Source organism: Rhinopithecus bieti, unplaced genomic scaffold, assembly GCF_001698545.2.
Source record: "Rhinopithecus bieti isolate Rb0 unplaced genomic scaffold, ASM169854v2 scaffold_68244, whole genome shotgun sequence".
Lineage (NCBI taxonomy): Eukaryota > Metazoa > Chordata > Mammalia > Primates > Cercopithecidae > Rhinopithecus > Rhinopithecus bieti.
The window spans coordinates 981,035-999,237 of record NW_016825829.1 but is presented as its reverse complement, the minus strand read 5'-3'; the positions used below and the strand labels follow the sequence as shown (position 1 = coordinate 999,237).

Sequence of the window (18,203 nt, the reverse complement as noted above, 5' to 3'; positions counted from 1 at the left end):
TACAATAAGGCTGCAGCAAATGAATATAGAAATTATTTTAAAGGAACCAAATGGAAATTATACAATCTGAAAAGTTTATATATTTATATATATTTATTATTTTTTTATTTTTTAATTTTTTTTTTAGATAGAGAGTCTTGCTCTGTCACCCAGACTGGAGTGCAATGGCAACATCTCCGCTCACCACAACCTCCAACTCCTGGGTTCAAGTGAGTCTCCTGCCTCAGCCTCCCCAGTAGCTGGGACTACAGGTACGCAGCACCATGCCTGTCTAATTTTTTTTATTTTTTGTAGAGACGGTGTTTCACCATGTTGGCCAGGCTGGCCTCAAACTCCTGACTTCAGGTGAGCCACTGCACCCAGCCTAAATTTTAAAATTAGCAGAAGGAAGAATAAGTGGATTTGAAGATAGGCTGATAGAGATTATGCTAGCCAAAGAACATAGAGAAAAAATATCAACATAATGAAAATAAACAGTCTCAGAAAAATGTGGGACACCATTGAGCATACCAGCATATGTGTAATGGGAATGTCAAAAGGAGAGCAAAGAGCAGAAAAAATATTCAAAGAAATAATAGCTGAAAACCTCCCAAACTGAAAAATGGTAACACATCCCAGAAGTTGAAAATGTTTATATTAAGAAAGAAGAGGCCGGGCGCAGTGGCTCAAGCCTGTAATCCCAGCACTTTGGGAGGCCGAGACGGGCGGATCATGAGGTCAGGAGATCGAGACCATCCTGGCTAACACGGTGAAACCCCGTCTCTACTAAAAAAGTACAAAAAGCTAGCTGGGCGAGGTGGCGGGCGTCTGTAGTCCCAGCTACTCAGGAGGCTGAGGCAGGAGAATGGCGTAAACCTGGGAGGCGGAGCTTGCAGTGAGCTGAGATCTGGCCAATGCACTCCAGCCCAGGCGACAGAGCGAGACTCTGTCTCAAAAAAAAAAAAAAGAAGAAGAAGAAGAAAGATCTCAAATCAATAAACTAATTTGTCACCTTAAGACACTGGAAAAGAGCAAACTAGGCCTAAAGTAAAAGAAGGAATAAAATCATAAAATCATAAAATTAGATCAGAAATTAATGAAATAGAGGATGCAAAATAATGGAGAAAATAAAACCAAAAGTTTTAAAAGGTAAACAAAATAGACATCTTTAGCAAGACTGACAGAGAAGGATTCCAATTACTAGAATCAGAACTGGCCACAAATAAAATGGATTTTAAAGGAATACTACTACAATTATATGCCAGCAAATTTGGTAATTTAGATGATGTCTTAGTCCATTCATGCAGCTATGACCAAATATCACAGACTGAGTAATTTATGAAAGAAGTTTATTTCTCACAGTTCTGGAGGCTGTGAAGTTCAAGAGCAAAGTGCACCAACAGATTCAGTGTCTGGTAAGGGCTCACTCTCTGCTTCCAAAGTGGCACCTTGTTGCTGTATCTTCATATGGTAGAAGGGCAAAAAGGGAATTAAGATGATCCGATCCTTCAACCTCTTTTATAAAAGCTGTTTTCCCATTCGTGATAATGGAGTACTCATGACTTGAACACTTCCCAGAAGGCCCCGCCTCTTAATACTATCACCTTGGGCACTAGGTTCTAACATATGAACATATAAACCATAGCAGATGAAATGGACAAATTTCTAGACAGGAAGAAACTATAAGAACTGACTCCAGAATAAATAGACAATCTGAATAGACCTATAATGAGTGAAGTATGTTGAAATAGTAATTTAAAACGGGAAAAAGTACCCACAAAAGCTCAAGCCTAGAAGTCTTCACTGCTGGATTTTACCATACACTTAGAGAAGAATTAAAACCAATTTTTCAAACTCAGAAATAGAAGAAGGAACACTTCCCAACTAATTCTATGAGGCCAGTATTACCTGATACCAAAACTAGACAAAGACATCACAAGAAAACTGCAGACTAGTATCTCTTATGAATATTGATACAAAATTCCTCAACAAAATACTAGAAAACCAAATCCAGCAACATAAGAAAAAAAATATACACCATGATCAAGTGGGATCCCAGGAATGCAAGGGTGGTTCAATATCCAACATATAATTAATGTAATACATCATATTAATAGAAATTTTAATTGCATGATCATCTCAATAGATGCAAAAAAAGCATTTGACAAAATCCAACACTTTTGCACAATAAAAGCATTTCACCAAGTGTGAATAGAAGAGAACTTCCTCAACCTGAAGAATGACATCTACAAAAAACTTAACAGTTAATATCCATAATGTGGTGAAAGACTGCATGCTTTCCCCCTAAGATGAGGAACAAGGCGAAGATACCTGTTTTGCGGTTTCTCTTCAACATTGTGCTAGAGGTTGTAGCCAAAGCCATTAGGCCCAGGAGTTCAAGCCTGCAATGAGCCATATTCACACCACTGCACTCCAGCCTGGGTGACAGAGTGAGACTTTGTTTCAAAAAAATAAAAATACAACAATAAAAGAAATTTTAAAAAAATGAAGCTACACCCCTATCTTTCACCATATACAAAAATCAAATCAAAATGTATTAAAGTCTTAAATCTCAGACCTCAAGCTGTGAAACTACTAAAAGAAAACATTGGGGAAATTCTCTAGGATACTGGTCTGTGTGAAGATTTCTTGAGTAATACCCCAAAAGTACAGGCAACTAAAGCAAAAATGGACAAATGGGATCACATTTAAAAAGTGGCCAGGTGCAGTGGCTCATGCCTGTAATCCCAGCACTTTGGGAGGCCAAGGTGGGCAGATCACAAGGTCAGGAGATCAAGACCATCACGGACAACATGGTGAAACCCTGTCTCTACGAAAAATACAAAAATTAGCTGGGCATGGCGGCACATACCTATAATCCCAGCTACTTGGGAGGCTGAGGCAGGAGAATCACTTGAACCTGGGAGCTGGAGGTTGCAGTGAGCCAAGATCACGCCACTGCACTCCAGACTAGTGACAGCTAGACTCTGACTCAAAAAAAAAAAAAAAAAAACTTAAAATGCTTTTGCACACAAAAGAAAACAATAAAATGGAGTGTCAAGACAGCCCACAGAATGGGAGAAAATATTTGCAAACTCTCCATCTGACAAGGGATTAATAACCAGAATATATAAGGAGTTCAACTCAATAGGAAAAAAATGTAATAATTTGATTTTAAAATGGACAAAAGATCTGATTAAACATTTTCCAAAATAAGACGTTCAGGCCAGGCACGATGGCTCACACCTGTAATCCCAACATTTTGGGAGGTCAAGCTGGATGGATCATTTGAGGCCAGGAGTTTGAGACCAGCCAACATAGTGAAACCCTGTCTCTAGTAAAAATACAAAAAAATTCAGGGACTTTCTATCTCAGTAAAATTTCTAGGGCTCCAGTGGTGTGGGGCCTGTTGGGATATTCCTTCCAAGGTGAAGGATAAGTTGCCTCATTTGGTCCCTCCTACAACCAAAAAGAGCTACAATGCTTAGTGGGTCTATTTGGATTTTGGGGGCAACACATTCCTCACTTAGATGTGTTACTCCGGCCAATTTATCCACTGACCCAAAAGGTGGCCAATTTTGAGTGGGGTCCAGAACAGAAGGCTCTGCAACAGGTTCAGGCTGCTGTGCAAGCTGCTCTGCCACTTCGGCCATATGACCCAGCAGATCCAATGGTGCTTGAGGTGTCAGTGGCAGAGAGGGATGCTGTTTGGAGACTGGCAGGCCCCTATAGGTGAATCACAGCAGAGCCCTCTAGGATTTTGGGGCAAGGCCCTGCCATCTTCTGGAGATAACTACTCTCCTTTTGAGAGAGAGCTCCTGGCCAGTTACTGGGCTTTGGTGGAAACTGAACATTTGATTATGGGTCATGAAGTCACTATGAGACCTGAACGGCCCATCATGAACTGGGTGCTTGCTTCCCCCCCCATGACGGAGTCTTGCTGTGTTGCCCAGGCTGGAGTGCAGTGGCGCAATCTTGGCTCACTGCAAGCTCTGCCTCCCGGGCTCACGCCATTCTCCTGCCTCAGCCTCCCAAGTAACTGGGACTACAGGCACCCACCACCACGCCTGGCTAATTTTTTGTATTTTTAATAGAGACAGGTTTTCACCGTTTTAGCCAGGATGGTCTCAATCTCCTGACATCGTGATCTGCCTGCCTCAGATCACGTGCTGGGATTACAGGCGTGAACCACCGCGCCCGGCCAAACTGGGTGCTTTCTGACCCATCACCATAAAGTAGGTCGTGCACAGCAGCATTCCATCATCAAAGAGAAGTGGTATATATGTGATTGGGCTTGAGCAGGTCCTGAAGGCACAAGCAAGTTACATGAGAAAGTGGTTCAAATGCCCATGGTCTCCACTCCTGCCACCCTGCCTCCTCTCCCCCAGTCTGCACCAATGGCCTCATGAGGAATTCTCTATGATCAGTGGACAGAGGAAGAGAAGATGAGGGCCTGGTTCACAGATGGTTCTGCACAATATGCAGGCACCACCCGAAAGTGGACAGCTGCAGCATCACAGCCCCTTTCTAGGACGTCCCTGAAGGACAGCAGTGATGGGAAATCTTCCCAGTGGGCAGAACTTGGAGCGGTGCACCTGGTTGTGCACTTTGCATGGGAGGAGAAATGGCCAGATATGTGATTATGTACTGACTCATGGGCTGTAGACGATGGTTTGGCTGGATGGGGCTTGGAAGAATGGGCTTGGAAGACAATGGTCAGAGGCTTGAAAGCATGATTGGAAAATTGGTGACAAATCTGGGGAAGAGGTATGTGGATGGACCTCTCCGAGTGGTCAAGAACTGTGAAGATATTTGTATCCCATGTGAGTGCTCACCAATGGGTGACTTCAGCAGAGGAGGATTTTAATAATCAGGTGGACAGGATGACCTCTTCTGTGGACACCACTCAGCCTCTTTCCCCAGTCACCCCTGTCATTGCCCAATGGGTCCATGAACAAAGTGGCCGTGGTGGCCAGGATGGAGGTTATGCATGCAGATTCAGCAACATGGACCTCCGCTCACCAAGGCTGACCTGTCTACAGCCACTGCTGAGTGCCCAATTTGCCAGCAGCAGAGACTAACAGTGAGCCCTCAATATGGCACCATTCTTTGAGGTGATCAACCTGGTGGCAGGTTGATGATATTGGACCTCTTCCATCATGGAAGGGGCAGAGGTTTGTCCTCACTGGAATAGACACTTATTCCTGATATGGGTTTGCCTGTCCTGCATGCAATGCTTCTGCCAAGACTACCATCTGTGGACTCACGGAATGCCTTATCCACCGTCATGGTATTCCACACAGCATTGCCTCTGACAAAGGCACTCACTTTACAGCTGAAGAAGTATGGCAGTGGGCTCATGCTCATGGAATTCACTGGTCTTACCATGTTCCCCATCGTCCTGAAGCAGCTGGATTGATGGAACGGTGGAATGGCCTTTTGAAGTCACAATTACAATGCCAACCAGGTGACAATACTTTGCAGGGCTGGGGCAAAGTTCTCCAGAAGGCCGTGTATGCTCTGCATCAGCGTCCAATATATGGTCCTGTTTCTCCCATAGCCAGGATTCACGGGTCCAGGAATCAAGGGGGTGGAAGTGGAAGTGGCACCACTCACCATCACCCCTAGTAATTAAGTAGCAACATTTTTGCTTCCTGTTCCCACGACATTACGTTCTGCTGGCCTAGAGGTCTTAGTTCCAGAGGGAGGAACGCTGCCACCAGGAGCCACAACAGTTCCATTAAGATTGCCATCTGGACACTTTGGGTCCTCCTACTTTTAAGTCAACGGGCTAAGAAGGAGTTACGGTGTTGGCTGGGGTGATCGATCTGAACTATCAAGATAGAACCAGTCTCGGCCAGGCGCGGTGGCTCATGCCTGTAATTCCAGCACTTTAGGAGGCTGAGGTGGGTGGATCACATGCAGCCAGGAGTTCGAGACCAGCCTGGGAACATGGTGAAACCCCTGTCTCTACAAAAGAGATGGCCAGGCGTGGTGGCTCACGCCTGTAATCCCAGCTCTCAGGGAGGCAGAGGCGGGAGGATAGTTTGAGCCCAGGAGTTCGAGACCTGCCTGGGTAATATAGTGAGACCCCGTCCTCCACAAAAAGGAAAAAAAAAAAAAGACAAAAGAGACAAAAATTGGCTGGGCACAGTGGCTCATGCCTGTAATCCCAACACTTTGGGAGACCAAGGCAGGCGAGGTCAGGAGATCGAGACCATCCTGGCTAACATGGTTAAGCCTCGTCTCTACAAAATACAAAAAATTAGCCAGGCATGGTGGCGGTCGCCTGTAGTTCCAACTACTCGGGAGGCTGAGGCAAGAGAATGGCGTGATCCTGGGAGGCGGAGCTTGCAGTGAGCTGAGATCACACCACTGCACTCCAGCCTGGGCGACAGAGCAAGACTCAGTCTCAAAAAAAAAAAAAAGATGGAATCAGTCTCTTACTGCACAACAGAGGTAAGGAAGAATATGCGTGGAATACCGGAGATCCATTAGGGCATCTCTTAGTATTACCATGCCCTGTGATTAAAGTTAATGGGAAACTACAACAGCCCAATCCAGGCAGGACTACAAATCACCCAGACCCTTTAGGAATGAAGGTTTGAGTCACTCCACCAGGAAAAAAAAAAACCACAACCTGCTGAGGTGCTTGCTGAAGGCAAAGGGAATACAGAATGGGAAGTAGAAGAAGGTAGGCATCAATACCAGCCACGACCATGTGACCAGCTGCAGAAACCAGGACTGTTAATTGCCATGAGTATTTCCTCCTTTTGATGAAAACATTTGTGCATGTATACACGAGTACTAAGAAAATCTCTTCATTTCGTTTCCTTTCTCCTTCATCGTGTGACATAAGATTTACTGACTTCACATCAACATTTGTTACCTTGGCCGGATGCAGTGGCTCACGCCTGTAATCCCAGCGCTCTGGAAGGCAGAGGCAGGCAGATCACCTGACGTCAGGAGTTCGAGACCAGCCTGGCCAACATGGTGATACCCCATCTCTACCAAAAATATAAAAATTAGCCCAGCACGGTGGTGGGCACCTGTCATCCCAGCTAATCGGGAGCCTGAAGTGGGAGAATCGCTTGAACCCGGGAGGCGGAGTTTGCAGTGAGCCGAGCTGAGATCACACCACTGCACTCCAGCCTGGGGAACGAGTGAAACTCCGTTTATTGGTACCTTTATGTAATAGTATTTGGGTTGGGGATTGGTGCATTTCCGGTTGTATGAAGGATCGTTGTATTATGTTAGGTGTAATTGTGACTTTTTGTCTTTATTTGAAGATTATTATCTCAGGAATACGTATGGGTTCAAGGTGACAAGGGGTGGACTCGTGATGGTTAATACTGAGTGTCAACTTTTGGACTGAAGGATACGAAGTATTGATCCTGGGTGTGTCTGTGGGGTGTTGCCAAGGAGATTCACATTTGAGTCACTGGGCTGGGAAAGGCAGACCCACCTTCAGTGTGGGTGGGCACCATCTAATCAGCTGCTAGTGCTGCTAGAATATAAGCAGGCAGAAAAACGTGAAAGGAGAGACTGGCCTGGCCTCCCAGCCTACATCTTGCCCTTGAACATGGGACTGCACGTTCTTCAGTTTCAGAACTCGGACTGGCTCGCCTTGTTCCTCAGCCTATTGTGGGAACCTGTGATCGTGTGAGTCGATACTTAACACACTCCCCTTTATGTATCTATTCCATTAGTTCTGTCCCTCTAGCGAACCCTAACACAGCCAGGCTCCCAGTAACCCCCTTGTCTTGGTGACTTGGCAGAAGGCAACAGCAGGAGCATTTTCCCATGCCAGCTGCTGTCAATACTGCACCCCAGCTTCCAACACACATTCTCAGAGCAGTCACAGTAGCAAGAACGTTTATTATAAAAATAGGTGGATAGAGTAAGTGTGCTTTAACTTCCAGACAGATGACAGTGCTACTGCGATGCAGTTTCTCAGGGCAGACATGCGGCTCTGCAATGGCGGGGGCGGCCCCCCTAGTGTGATGCACAGCCGCAATACTTCATTTGACAAACCTCCTGGTTCAAGGCAGAGAGGAGACACCTTATTCTACATAACAGGATGGGGCTTCCACCCTAGGGACCATACAAGTGACCCCCCCATAGGCAGTCACCCCTTTCTGGCAAGCTGCGGCATGCCCAGGTGCAGGCTAGGGGAGGGGCTGGTACGCTAGCACCAGATTGCTCTGGCTTCAGCCTGATGGAGACACAGACCAGGACCTTCCTCTGCCAGATGTTCTTAACCCCATCTCCACCTCCAGCCTCCAGCCTCACTGGCAGTTCCCTGTGACCCAGCCTGTTCCATAGCCAAAGGGGCACCAAGGGAGTGATCACAGTGCCCCGCACCTATTTAGGGGCCTTGGATCTCAGGAGAGCTCAACCCATGGCATCTGAGAGTACCCACCCTGTCCCTGAGGGCAGCTGCGCCGGGCCAGGGGGCCGTAAGGGCACGGGTGAGTCTCAGTCACTGGCAGCACTCAGCCACATGCCTGAGCAGCTCTTCACCTTGCTCGTCACTGAAGCACTCCAGGCAGTGAGGGCACTGAAGGTCCCCCTGGCCTCTCTGGGCCATGCCAGGATGCCCGCCCTCTGCAGGGCGTTCCAACTGCTGGGCCCCAGTCCCAGGCCTCCAGCCACCAGGCACCATAAGCTCCAATGCATCGGTGGCCAAGTACTTGGCAGCTTTGCTCCCAACATGGATCCGGCAGGCGTCTGGCTCCTGAGAATCCTGGAGAAAAGGCAAAGGTCTATTTACATGGGCTGTGCTGAAGGTCAAAGTCTGGTCTCAGGTTCCAGCAACTAGAGGTACTTCATCTATCCCTGAGCGGAACCTCAGTCCCTCACTTTGCTTCCTGCTGTGCCCCAGAGCCCAGACAAGGGGGTGCTCAGTGAATGACTGAGGCGATCGCACCCACGCTCCCTCATGCGCTCATGAAGAAATAGGCCCTAGCGTGGTCCACTCCCCAACCCCTTGGTGGAAGTCCTGTTCAGCCGGACCCATCGGCCCTAGGAGACCCGACTGATAAGCTGGCCCTGATGATGTAGCCCACACACCACTGCAGAGTGGAGGTGGCAGAGCCTCTGGTGGGGAGCTGGGAAAACTCAGTCCAAACCCTACTCTGCACCTCCTCTGTGGGGCTTGGGGGTGCTCAGCACTCTGGGGCTCAGGAGGTCCTTCAGTAGCAGCAAGAGGTATCCCTGGCTTGGCCCCACCAACCACTTGGCACGGCCTGGCATGCGTTCTCCCAACATCCGTCCTGAAGCACCACAGCCTACGGCCCTCACTGCTTGTCTGTGAACTTCATTCCAGTAGGCCTTGCTGCTTCCACTTCCTGTCTGAATGTGGACTTTCCCCAGTGGGACTACAGCTTATCACCCAAGCCTTCAGCACCACTGTCCCTGGCTGTGCCACCCAGGGACTGAGCAACCCTCGAGGGGCCACAGGCTACTGTTGAAAGGGACACAAAGGCCACTTAGTACAAAGTCTGCAGGCCCCACCAGAAACTTGACCCTCAGGGGTAAGAATCTGGGCCTGCAAGTCTGGAGCCAGTTCCTCAGGTCCGAAATCTTTGAGAGGTGGCCTGAGACCATCCTCATGATTGTACCAACAGTGATCCCTCAATCCAAATCACATGCTTCCTTGAATTCGTGAAGGCCAGAAAACCCACAGGCAAAACCAAATCCCAGGAAAACCCACAGGTAGGTCTGTTGCAAGATGTTCCCATTCCTGCCTAGGGGACATGCTGAAGAATCCCTGTGCCAGGGACTTAGGAGAATCTGAAATTGGGGGATGGGGAGCTGCCCATACACATTCCATTCTGTGATGCCAAGAAGGCTGCGGGGGCTGGGCAGGGGCTTGAGGCAGGGCCTGCTGTGGCTGGTGAAGCCTCCAGTGCCTCCTTGTCAGCCTGTGAACTTAACGGAGGAAGACACAGTGCCCCACCAGGTTCCTCCTCCCTCATGCACAGGTACAAACAGCTGCCTGTGTCTAGCCCTCTGCTGCAGACTTAGTCCAAGGGTGTGTTAGAAAGGTGTCCACCATGACTCTCCTGTGCCCTTCAAGCAGAGGAGAAGCAGAAGCCACAGAGGCCCAGTGGCTGCTTGGAGCAGGGCAGTGGGGGTGGCCTCACGGCCCCAGGGTCCCTGTTCACACCCTGAAACACGAGGCAGCTCAGCTTGGCATCCCAGCTCCAGCCCGGGGTGCATCGTTTCTCAGGAGGTATCACTACTGTTCAGTCTATGCCAGGAGAGGAAGCTCTTTGAGTGGGGCCCAGGGCCATTCCCAGGGCCAAAAGTGTGTCAGATACTTGATGAGGAGCTAAATAAACAAACTTCTCCTGGATTTTTTTTTTTTTTTGAGACCGAGTCTGGCTCTGTTGCCCAGGCTGGAGTGCAGTGGAACGATCTTGGCTCACTGCAAGCTCCGCCTCCCAGATTCACACTATTCTCCTGCCTCAGCTTCCCAAGTAGCTGGGACTACAGGCGCCCGCCACCACGCCCAGCTAATTTTTTGTATTTTTAGTAGAGACGGGGTTTCACGGTGTTAGCCAGGATGGTCTTGATCTCCTGACCTCGTGATCCGCCCGCCTCGGCCTCCCAAAGTGCTGGGATTACAGGCTTGAGCCACCGCGCCCGGCATTTCTCCTGGAGTTTTGCAAAGCACGTCAGTGAGGAGAAGGAAGAGGCCATGGGTCATACACTGAAGAACCTCACCGGTTCCCATTCACGCCAGGCCTCCCTCAAGGTACCCATGGTAGGAAGAGCACTGAGCCCAGGGGTGGAGTGAGGGGCCCCTGGCCTGCAAAGTCCAGCTCCACGTGCCAGGCTGAGCTGGGGGATGTTAGTGGACACCCAGGGCCCTCATATCTATGTGAGAGGGTAAGCAGGGTTCCCGCCTCACAGACAGGTCAGGACATGTATGGAGCTCACGCTTAGAGGCCCGAGACATGCCCTCTGACTGCATGGCAGTGATGGACGGGCCCTGAGGACAGCCACCTGTCCTCAGGCCACCATGCCAGCCTCCTCCATAACTAAACAGTACAACAGGGAAGCTTTCCATGACCACGCCCAGGTACTAGGCCAGGTGGCTCTCCCCAGAGCAGGGAGGGGCCCACCACAACCCTCATCACCAGCAAATCAGGGCCTTGGCAGACACAGAAAGGCTCTAAACTCATGAGAAGAAAAACAAAAACACTAAACCTAAGCAGGAAGAAAAACACGTTCATACTCTACCTGTCTCCAGGACACCTGGTGCAGCAAAGAGGTGACCTTTTCCTCCAGTTCTTGAATCCTACTTTGAGCCCGTTCCCGATCGGCCCTTTCTGACATGAAGTCATCCTTGTAAGCGAGAATCTGAAGAGGCGAGACACACATTTCTGTTCAAGGAAAGAGAAAGTGCCCCCCAGGCTTCTCCCACCCCCACCATGACCACTGCCCACTCAGTGCCACCAAGCCTTCAGCCCAGCCTGTCCCATGATTTCGGCCACCACCAGCCAGCAGCCATCTGGTCGGTGCCATCCAGAGCCCGAGGGACAGACACCTGCTGTTCCAGCATCTGCACCCGCTCCAGTGCAGCGTCCCGGGCCGTCCTGGAGGCCGCCAGCTCCTGCTTCACTTCTGCACAGTCGTTTATTTTCTCTTCCAACTGTCTGTTGAGCCGGGAGATCTCCTTCCTCATCAGCTCGGGCTCATGTGGGATCTGCAGCCCCCTGAGCTGCGCATGGAGCCCCCTCACGTATTCGTCCCTGCTGGCGTCGTAGCGCTGCCACTTGGCATTGAGGTCTTCAACCTGAGGAGGTGGAGCCGGAAAGCTCATGGCGAAGGCAGCGGACAGAGCTGCTCAAGCCACACCCAGGGGGAACCATTCATCAGCAGTGATTTGCTGAGTGAGTGTTTCCTCTTTTTTTTTTTTTTTTTTTTTTTGAGACGGAGTCTCCCCTGTCGCCCGGGCTGGAGTGCAGTGGCCGGATCTCAGCTCACTGCAAGCTCCACCGCCCAGGTTCACGCCATTCTCCTGCCTCAGCCTCCCGAGTAGCTGGGACTACAGGCGCCCGCCACCTCGCCCGGCTAGTTTTTTGTATTTTTTTTAGTAGAGACGGGGGTTTCACCATGTTAGCCAGGATGGTCTCGATCTCCTGACCTCGTGATCTGCCCGTCTCGGCCTCCCAAAGTGCTGGGATTACAGGCTTGAGCCACCGCGCCCAGCAGAGCGTTTCCTCTTAAATGGAAGCTGCCCCTCCCTGTCCTGTAGAGAGCAGGCACTAGGCCCACGAGAGAATCCTAAGGCACCGTGATGACACCCGGACACCACCAGCAGAAACAGAGGTGCACTCGGTGCAGCTTTTCTGTCTTAGAAAATGTACCTCCTGGCCGGGCGCGGTGGCTCAAGCCTGTAATCCCAGCACTTTGGGAGGCCGAGACGGGCGAATCACGAGGTCAGGAGATCGAGACCATCCTGGCTAACATGGTGAAACCCCGTCTCTACTAAAAAAAATACAAAGAACTAGCTGGGCGAGGTGGCGGGCGCCTGTAGTCCCAGCTACTCGGGAGGCTGAGGCAGGAGAATGGCATAAACCCGGGAGGCGGAGCTTGCAAGTGAGCTGAGATCCAGCCACTGCACTCCAGCCTGGGCGACAGAGCAAGACTCTGTCTCAAAAAAAAAAAAAAAAAGAAAAGAAAATGTACCTCCTGCTGCTAATTCTTGCATCTCCTTTACTGACCTGTGGATTAATTTTAGGGGATGGAGATGGACAGGACATATCCTGTATCTCGTTTTAAGCAAAAAAGTCCAGTCTCTAGGTACTGTATCAAGTCACAGTGGCCAGAGGGCGGGGGCAACCTCTGGGCCTCGGCCGAGGAGAGAACCCTCACTGACAGTTTGTAAGCTGCGTGTTCTCAACCAAAATGTGGAAGACACTCACGTGAGTCACCTTCTGTTTTAACAGTCGATTTTCTTCCTGCAACTTCTCAATAACACTCTGGACAGAGGTGTGCCCACCTGTATGTTCTGACTGCATGAGGAAGGGACAGAGAGAAGACAATCTGTTACATACAGCAAGAGGGGAGAAAGCTAGACCCAGAGGCTGAGGCCACAGATGATCACTGCATCCCCCAAGGCAGCGGGTAGTGATCATTCACTTGGCAGAGAAGCAAAGCAGGGACAAGCGACCACCTTCTTCCTGCCCAGGCCCACCCCTACCAGGCCCAGGCCAGAGCCCGGACGGACGGTCTTCAGGCCACATCACCTTTGACACCGTCCTTATCCCATCCTACCTACCAGTTTGAGCTGTTTGTCTTTTAAATATTTGGAATGTAAATATTCTCAAGTCATAATGTCTACAGGGATTGGCACACCAGACATGATCAAGTCTTCTCTTTGCCAGAGGTTTGCCATTATCACAGACAGCAGGGAGGGCAGGAAGCCGAATCCCATTGTAAACCAGAGATCTCCAGCGAGGGGGCTCCCAGCTGCCCAGGGTGGGCCTGGCCACGCACCCTGCTTACCTCCTTTGGAGCCCATGACACTGTCCTGTCTGCAGACAATCGGGTTCAACCAGGTGATTCTGGACACAGCAATCTAACCTCTGCCCCACGCAGGGTCAGGAGTCATGGAAGCCACAGCCCAAACCAACCCCCACTAACAACTACAGACCTGAATGAAAAGTCTCATGAAACTCGTGTGTACTCTAGAATTCTGACTGTATATCAGTGACATAATTTTTGAGAATTCCCCCCGAGTGACAAAGGAAGTGCATGTCCTAACGCAGCCTACACTGGGAAGCCCCGGGTGACTCAGCTGAGTTCAGGGCTGAGAAGTGACACTTATTTAGAGACTGTGATGAGGGCCTACGCTGCCACTGGCCCCACCCCCGCCTCAGGCTCAACACTGTGTGTGGCTCCTTTCAAATCCCCAGCGGGAAATGACACGCTGACTCAAAATCAGACCAGAATACCCGGCCTCCGCCCAGACAGCACTTTTCCTTTGGTTTCTGAATGCAGCTGTGTCTCTCTGAGGTTCCCCGCCTGGAATCCACCCAGCTGAGGTGGGCAGTTCTCAGACCAAGCTTCTCCCCAGTGGGCGCCTTGGTGAGGCTGCCGACGGGTGCAGAATGTACTGTCTGCCGCAGAACATCCCAGCCTGTGTGATTCTTTTTTTTTTTTTTTTTTTAGACGGAGTCTTGCTCTGTCCCCAGGCTGGAGTGCAGTGGCTGGATCTCAGCTCACTGCAAGCTCCTCCTCTCGGGTTCATGCCATTCTCCTGCCTCAGCCTCCCGAGTAGCTGGGACTACAGGCGCCCGCCACCTCGCCCGGCTAGTTTTTTGTATTTTTTAATAGAGACAGGGTTTCACTGTGTTAGCCAGGATGGTCTTGATCTCCTGACCTCGTGATCCGCCCGTCTCGGCCTCCCAAAGTGCTGGGATTACAGGCGTGAGCCACCGCGCCCGGCAAGCCTGTGTGTTTCTGCATGAACCTTGGTGGTGCCTCAGAGAACCGCCTAGAAAGGACCCGAGCAAGAGGCCCTGTGCCCGGCAGTGCGAGTGAGGTGGGGCCTCAGCCTGGATGAGATGTGCACAGAGTGCCTCCATGTCCCCGCCTGCCACACACAGACACCACGGGCACCAGCGAGATGGAAGGTGCCTGGCTCACAGTGGCCACAGCACCTGGCACACACATGCCTTGGCCCGCTACTCCCTACTCTTCTGCCTAGGAGCCTCCTGGTTTCTCCTGATGCTGAAACTCCCACAGTCCCTCTCTCTCCCACTGGACCCCACAGGGAGCTACAGCCCAGATCCAGCCTATCCTGGAGGTCCAATGAACCCTTCTTTGGCCCTCACTGTCACCTGGTGCTGCTGTCCCCTGGCCCTTGCTTTGATGATGAGGCTGTGGCCCTGAGCCAGGTCTCCAAGCTTGTGGGAGGCCGTGCTGCTGGCAAGGACATGCCTAACGCCAGCTTTGGAGATGGTGGATCCAGCTGTGCCTGGATCCACTCAGACACACTGAGCCTGCAGAAGGCGAGCACTCACGGTCCTTCCAGGAGTTCTGGGTGTGGAACTGGAGGCACTCCCTGTCCCCAGCAGTACCACCCGGCTCTGCTTCAGTTTCCTCAGATGAGGAGGATGTGACTGTACTTCCTCCAGGCAGCTCTGCCACCCTCATGTCTTCCTCCTCATCCTCAGCTGAGGCAGATGAAAGCCAAGTGCCACCTCCCACCTGGGAGCAGGGTCAGCTACAGGCCTGGTGCTGGGCAGTGCGGTGGCTGCCTGCTTTCCTATTACATGGTGCATGTTCCATCATTTTAAAATAAACCCTTGGATGAGCGAGCTTTGTCTCGTCAGCAGACTCTGGCTGCTGAGAACAGAGTGGGTTCTGGGACAACCCCGGCCTCTGTGATTGGGGCCTGCAGGCAATGCTCCCAGCACACAGGGTTCTTCAGCACAGTCTGCTTACATTGTGGCCTACCTGGTCAGGACTTCCCTCCCCCACATTCCTGTGTGCATGCTGTCGTTCATCCAGACACTTGGCCAGATGCTGACACATGTGGGCAGTGGCGGTCAGCGTCCTCCGTAGCTGATGGGTCTCGTTGGCCAAGGAGCGGCACAGGACATCACTGGCGGCCCGGGCGCGCTCCCCTTCCGCCATGCTCCTCCGTAGCAGGACGACTTCCTTCTCTCGCTCGTGCTGGGGCTGGCTCAGTAGCTGCTGCATCTCCCTCTCTTTTTCTTCTAGTCGCTCAGTCAGCCTCTCAATTTCCTAAGTGGAAGATTTAAAAGCACAGTTGACTGAATTAAAAGCAGCAGTGTCGAGAGCAAATGTTCAGAAAGCAAAAGGAGGCCTGGCATGGATGCCCCAACACCAGACACAAACACACTTACTCCGAAGTCAGGCATCTGAACTAACAATTACTCACTCAGAAGTCGGGCATTTGAACTATTAACTCTGGAGTTTTTCGGCCTACAATGTTCTGTTCTGAAACTTCATCTTAAAATTTTTTTTTTTTTTTTTTGAGACAGAGTCTCGCTCTGTTGCTCAGGCTGGAGTGCAGCGACATGATCTCGGCTCACTGCAACCTCCACCTCCCAGGTTCAAGCGATTCTCCTGCCTCAGCCTCCACAGTAGCTGGAATTATAGGCGCCCACCACCACACCCAGCTAATTTTTGTTTTTGTTTTTTTTTTGAGACGGAGTCTCGCTCTCACCCAGGCTGGAGTGCAGTGGCGTGATCTTGGTTCACTGCAAGCTCTGCCTCCCAGGTTCACGCCTGTCTCCTGCCTCAGTCTCCCAAGTAGCTGGGACTACAGGTGCCTGCCACCATGCCCAGCTAATTTTTTGTATTTTTAGTAGAGACGGGGTTTTACTGTGTTAGCCAGGATGGTCTCGATCTCCTGACCTTGTGATCGACCCACCTTGGCCTCCCAAAGTGCTGGGATTACAGGCGTGAGCCACCGCGCCCGGCCCAATTTTTGTATTTTTAGTAGAGACAAGGTTTCACCATGTTGGCCAGGCTAGTCTCGAATTCCTGACCTCAGGTGATCTGCCCACCTTGACCTCCCAAAGTACTGGGATTATAGGCGTGAGCCACCATACCCAGCCCTTTTTTTTTTTGAGGCAGGGTCTCACTGTCACCCAGGCTAGACTGCAGTGGCACAATCATGGCTCCCTGCAGCCTCGGCCTCCCCAGGCCCAAGTGATTCTCCATCCTAACCTGAGTAGCTGGGACTATAGGTACGTGCCACTGTGCCTGGCTAACGTTTTTGTATTTTGTAGAGACAGGGTTTTGCTGTGATGCTCAGGCTGGTCTTGAACTCCTGGGCTCGAGCGATTCAGCTGCCTTGGCTTCCCAAAGGGCTGGGATGACAGTGTGGGCCACCGCACCCCGCCAAATTCTGTTTTCACAAGCAAGCACATCATTTTAGATTTCATATCAAGATGTTGTTTTGAAATGAGGGTCTCGCTATATATAGCCCAAGCTGGTCTTCAACTCCTAGGCTCAGGCAAATCCCCCCACCCCAGCCTCCTGAATAGCTGGGACTACAGGCTCAAGCCACCACACCCAGTTTTCATCAAATTATCAAAGTGGCAATTCCAAGCACTTTTTTGATAGGAAAGGTAGAAACTCCACTGTAGTGGGTAACCCCCAAAAGATGTCCACAACCAAATCCCCCATTCCCCAGTATCTGGGAATGAAACCTTATTTAGAGATAGGGTCTTTGCAGATGTAATTAGTTAAGGTGGGGACAAACTGGATCAGGACGGGACTGGTGTCCCAAGAAGAAAACAGAAGTCTGGACAGACACACAGAGAGAAGGAGGCCATGTGACAACAAAGATATGAGTGACATCTTGTGGATAAAGGCCAAGGAACACCAATGATTGGCGGCCCCCACAGGAAGCTGAGGAGGCGAGGAAGCGCGTTCTTCCCTAGAACCTTCAGAGACAGCCTATGCCTTGGTTTCCCGCTTCCGGCCTCTAGAACTGTGAAAGATTAAATTGCTGTTGCTCGCAGCCCCGGTTTGTGTTACTTTGTTACAGCAGCTCTAGGAAATTAACACACCCAACCCCAGTCACTTCTTAAAGAACTGAAAAAGGTTCTTAAAATGACAATTTTTTCTTGAGACAGGGTCTTGCCCTGTCACCCAGGCTGGAGTACAGTGGTGCCATCATGGTTCACTGCAGCCTCGACCTCCCAAGTTCAAGTGATCCCCTTGCCTCAGCACCCTAATGAGTTGGACTACAAGTGCAGGCCACTGTACCTAGCTAATTTCTGTATTTTTTGTAGAGACAAGGTTTCACCATGTTGCCCAGGCTGGTCCTGGACTTGAGTGATCTGCCTGCCTCAGCTTCCCAAAGTGCTGGGATAACAAGCAAGAGCCACCACATCTGACCTGACAATTTTTTAATACCTGGCCTTAAATTTGTGCTTTTCCATTTTCAAAGACTCCTCCAAAATAAACAGTACATTACATGAAGGAGGTGAAGCAGGCACAACTAGTCCATCCCACAAGTGAAGAAACAGTTTCAGAAAAGTCAGGGAGGAGCCCAAGCTTCCCCCAGAAGCGGCAGGAGAAGGGTCCAGCCTCTGTCTCTAGTACTTGAGGTGAGAAGGGACAGAGACCAGGAACCTAGAATGTTCTCATCACAATGGAACAAAATACTAAGCCCTATTACTGCAAGAACCCTAATTATTCTTTTTTTTTTTTTTTTTTTTTTT

The 18,203-nt window shown here is 50.5% G+C and overlaps 1 protein-coding gene across 4 annotated transcripts in view; it reads right to left on the bottom strand.

The window, feature by feature from the left end:
• Positions 1-7,833: 7,833 nt before the first annotated feature.
• The window catches only part of TNIP2 (TNFAIP3 interacting protein 2), a 20,149-nt gene continuing 9,779 nt past the window's right edge, over positions 7,834-18,203 (bottom strand). For 2 of the 4 annotated variants that reach the window (XM_017863150.1, XM_017863149.1), the window contains exons 2-6: positions 15,445-15,747; positions 12,918-13,007; positions 11,537-11,785; positions 11,230-11,349; positions 7,838-8,725 (exon numbers count right to left, since the gene is read on the bottom strand). In XM_017863150.1, coding sequence (XP_017718639.1) covers positions 8,462-8,725; positions 11,230-11,349; positions 11,537-11,785; positions 12,918-13,007; positions 15,445-15,702 — 981 coding nt within the window. In that variant the 5' untranslated portion in view covers positions 15,703-15,747 and the 3' untranslated portion in view covers positions 7,838-8,461. Of the gene's footprint in view, positions 8,726-11,229; positions 11,350-11,536; positions 11,786-12,917; positions 13,008-15,444; positions 15,748-18,203 lie in introns of all 4 variants that reach the window. The other 2 variants (XM_017863151.1, XM_017863152.1) reach the window with 2 other exon arrangements.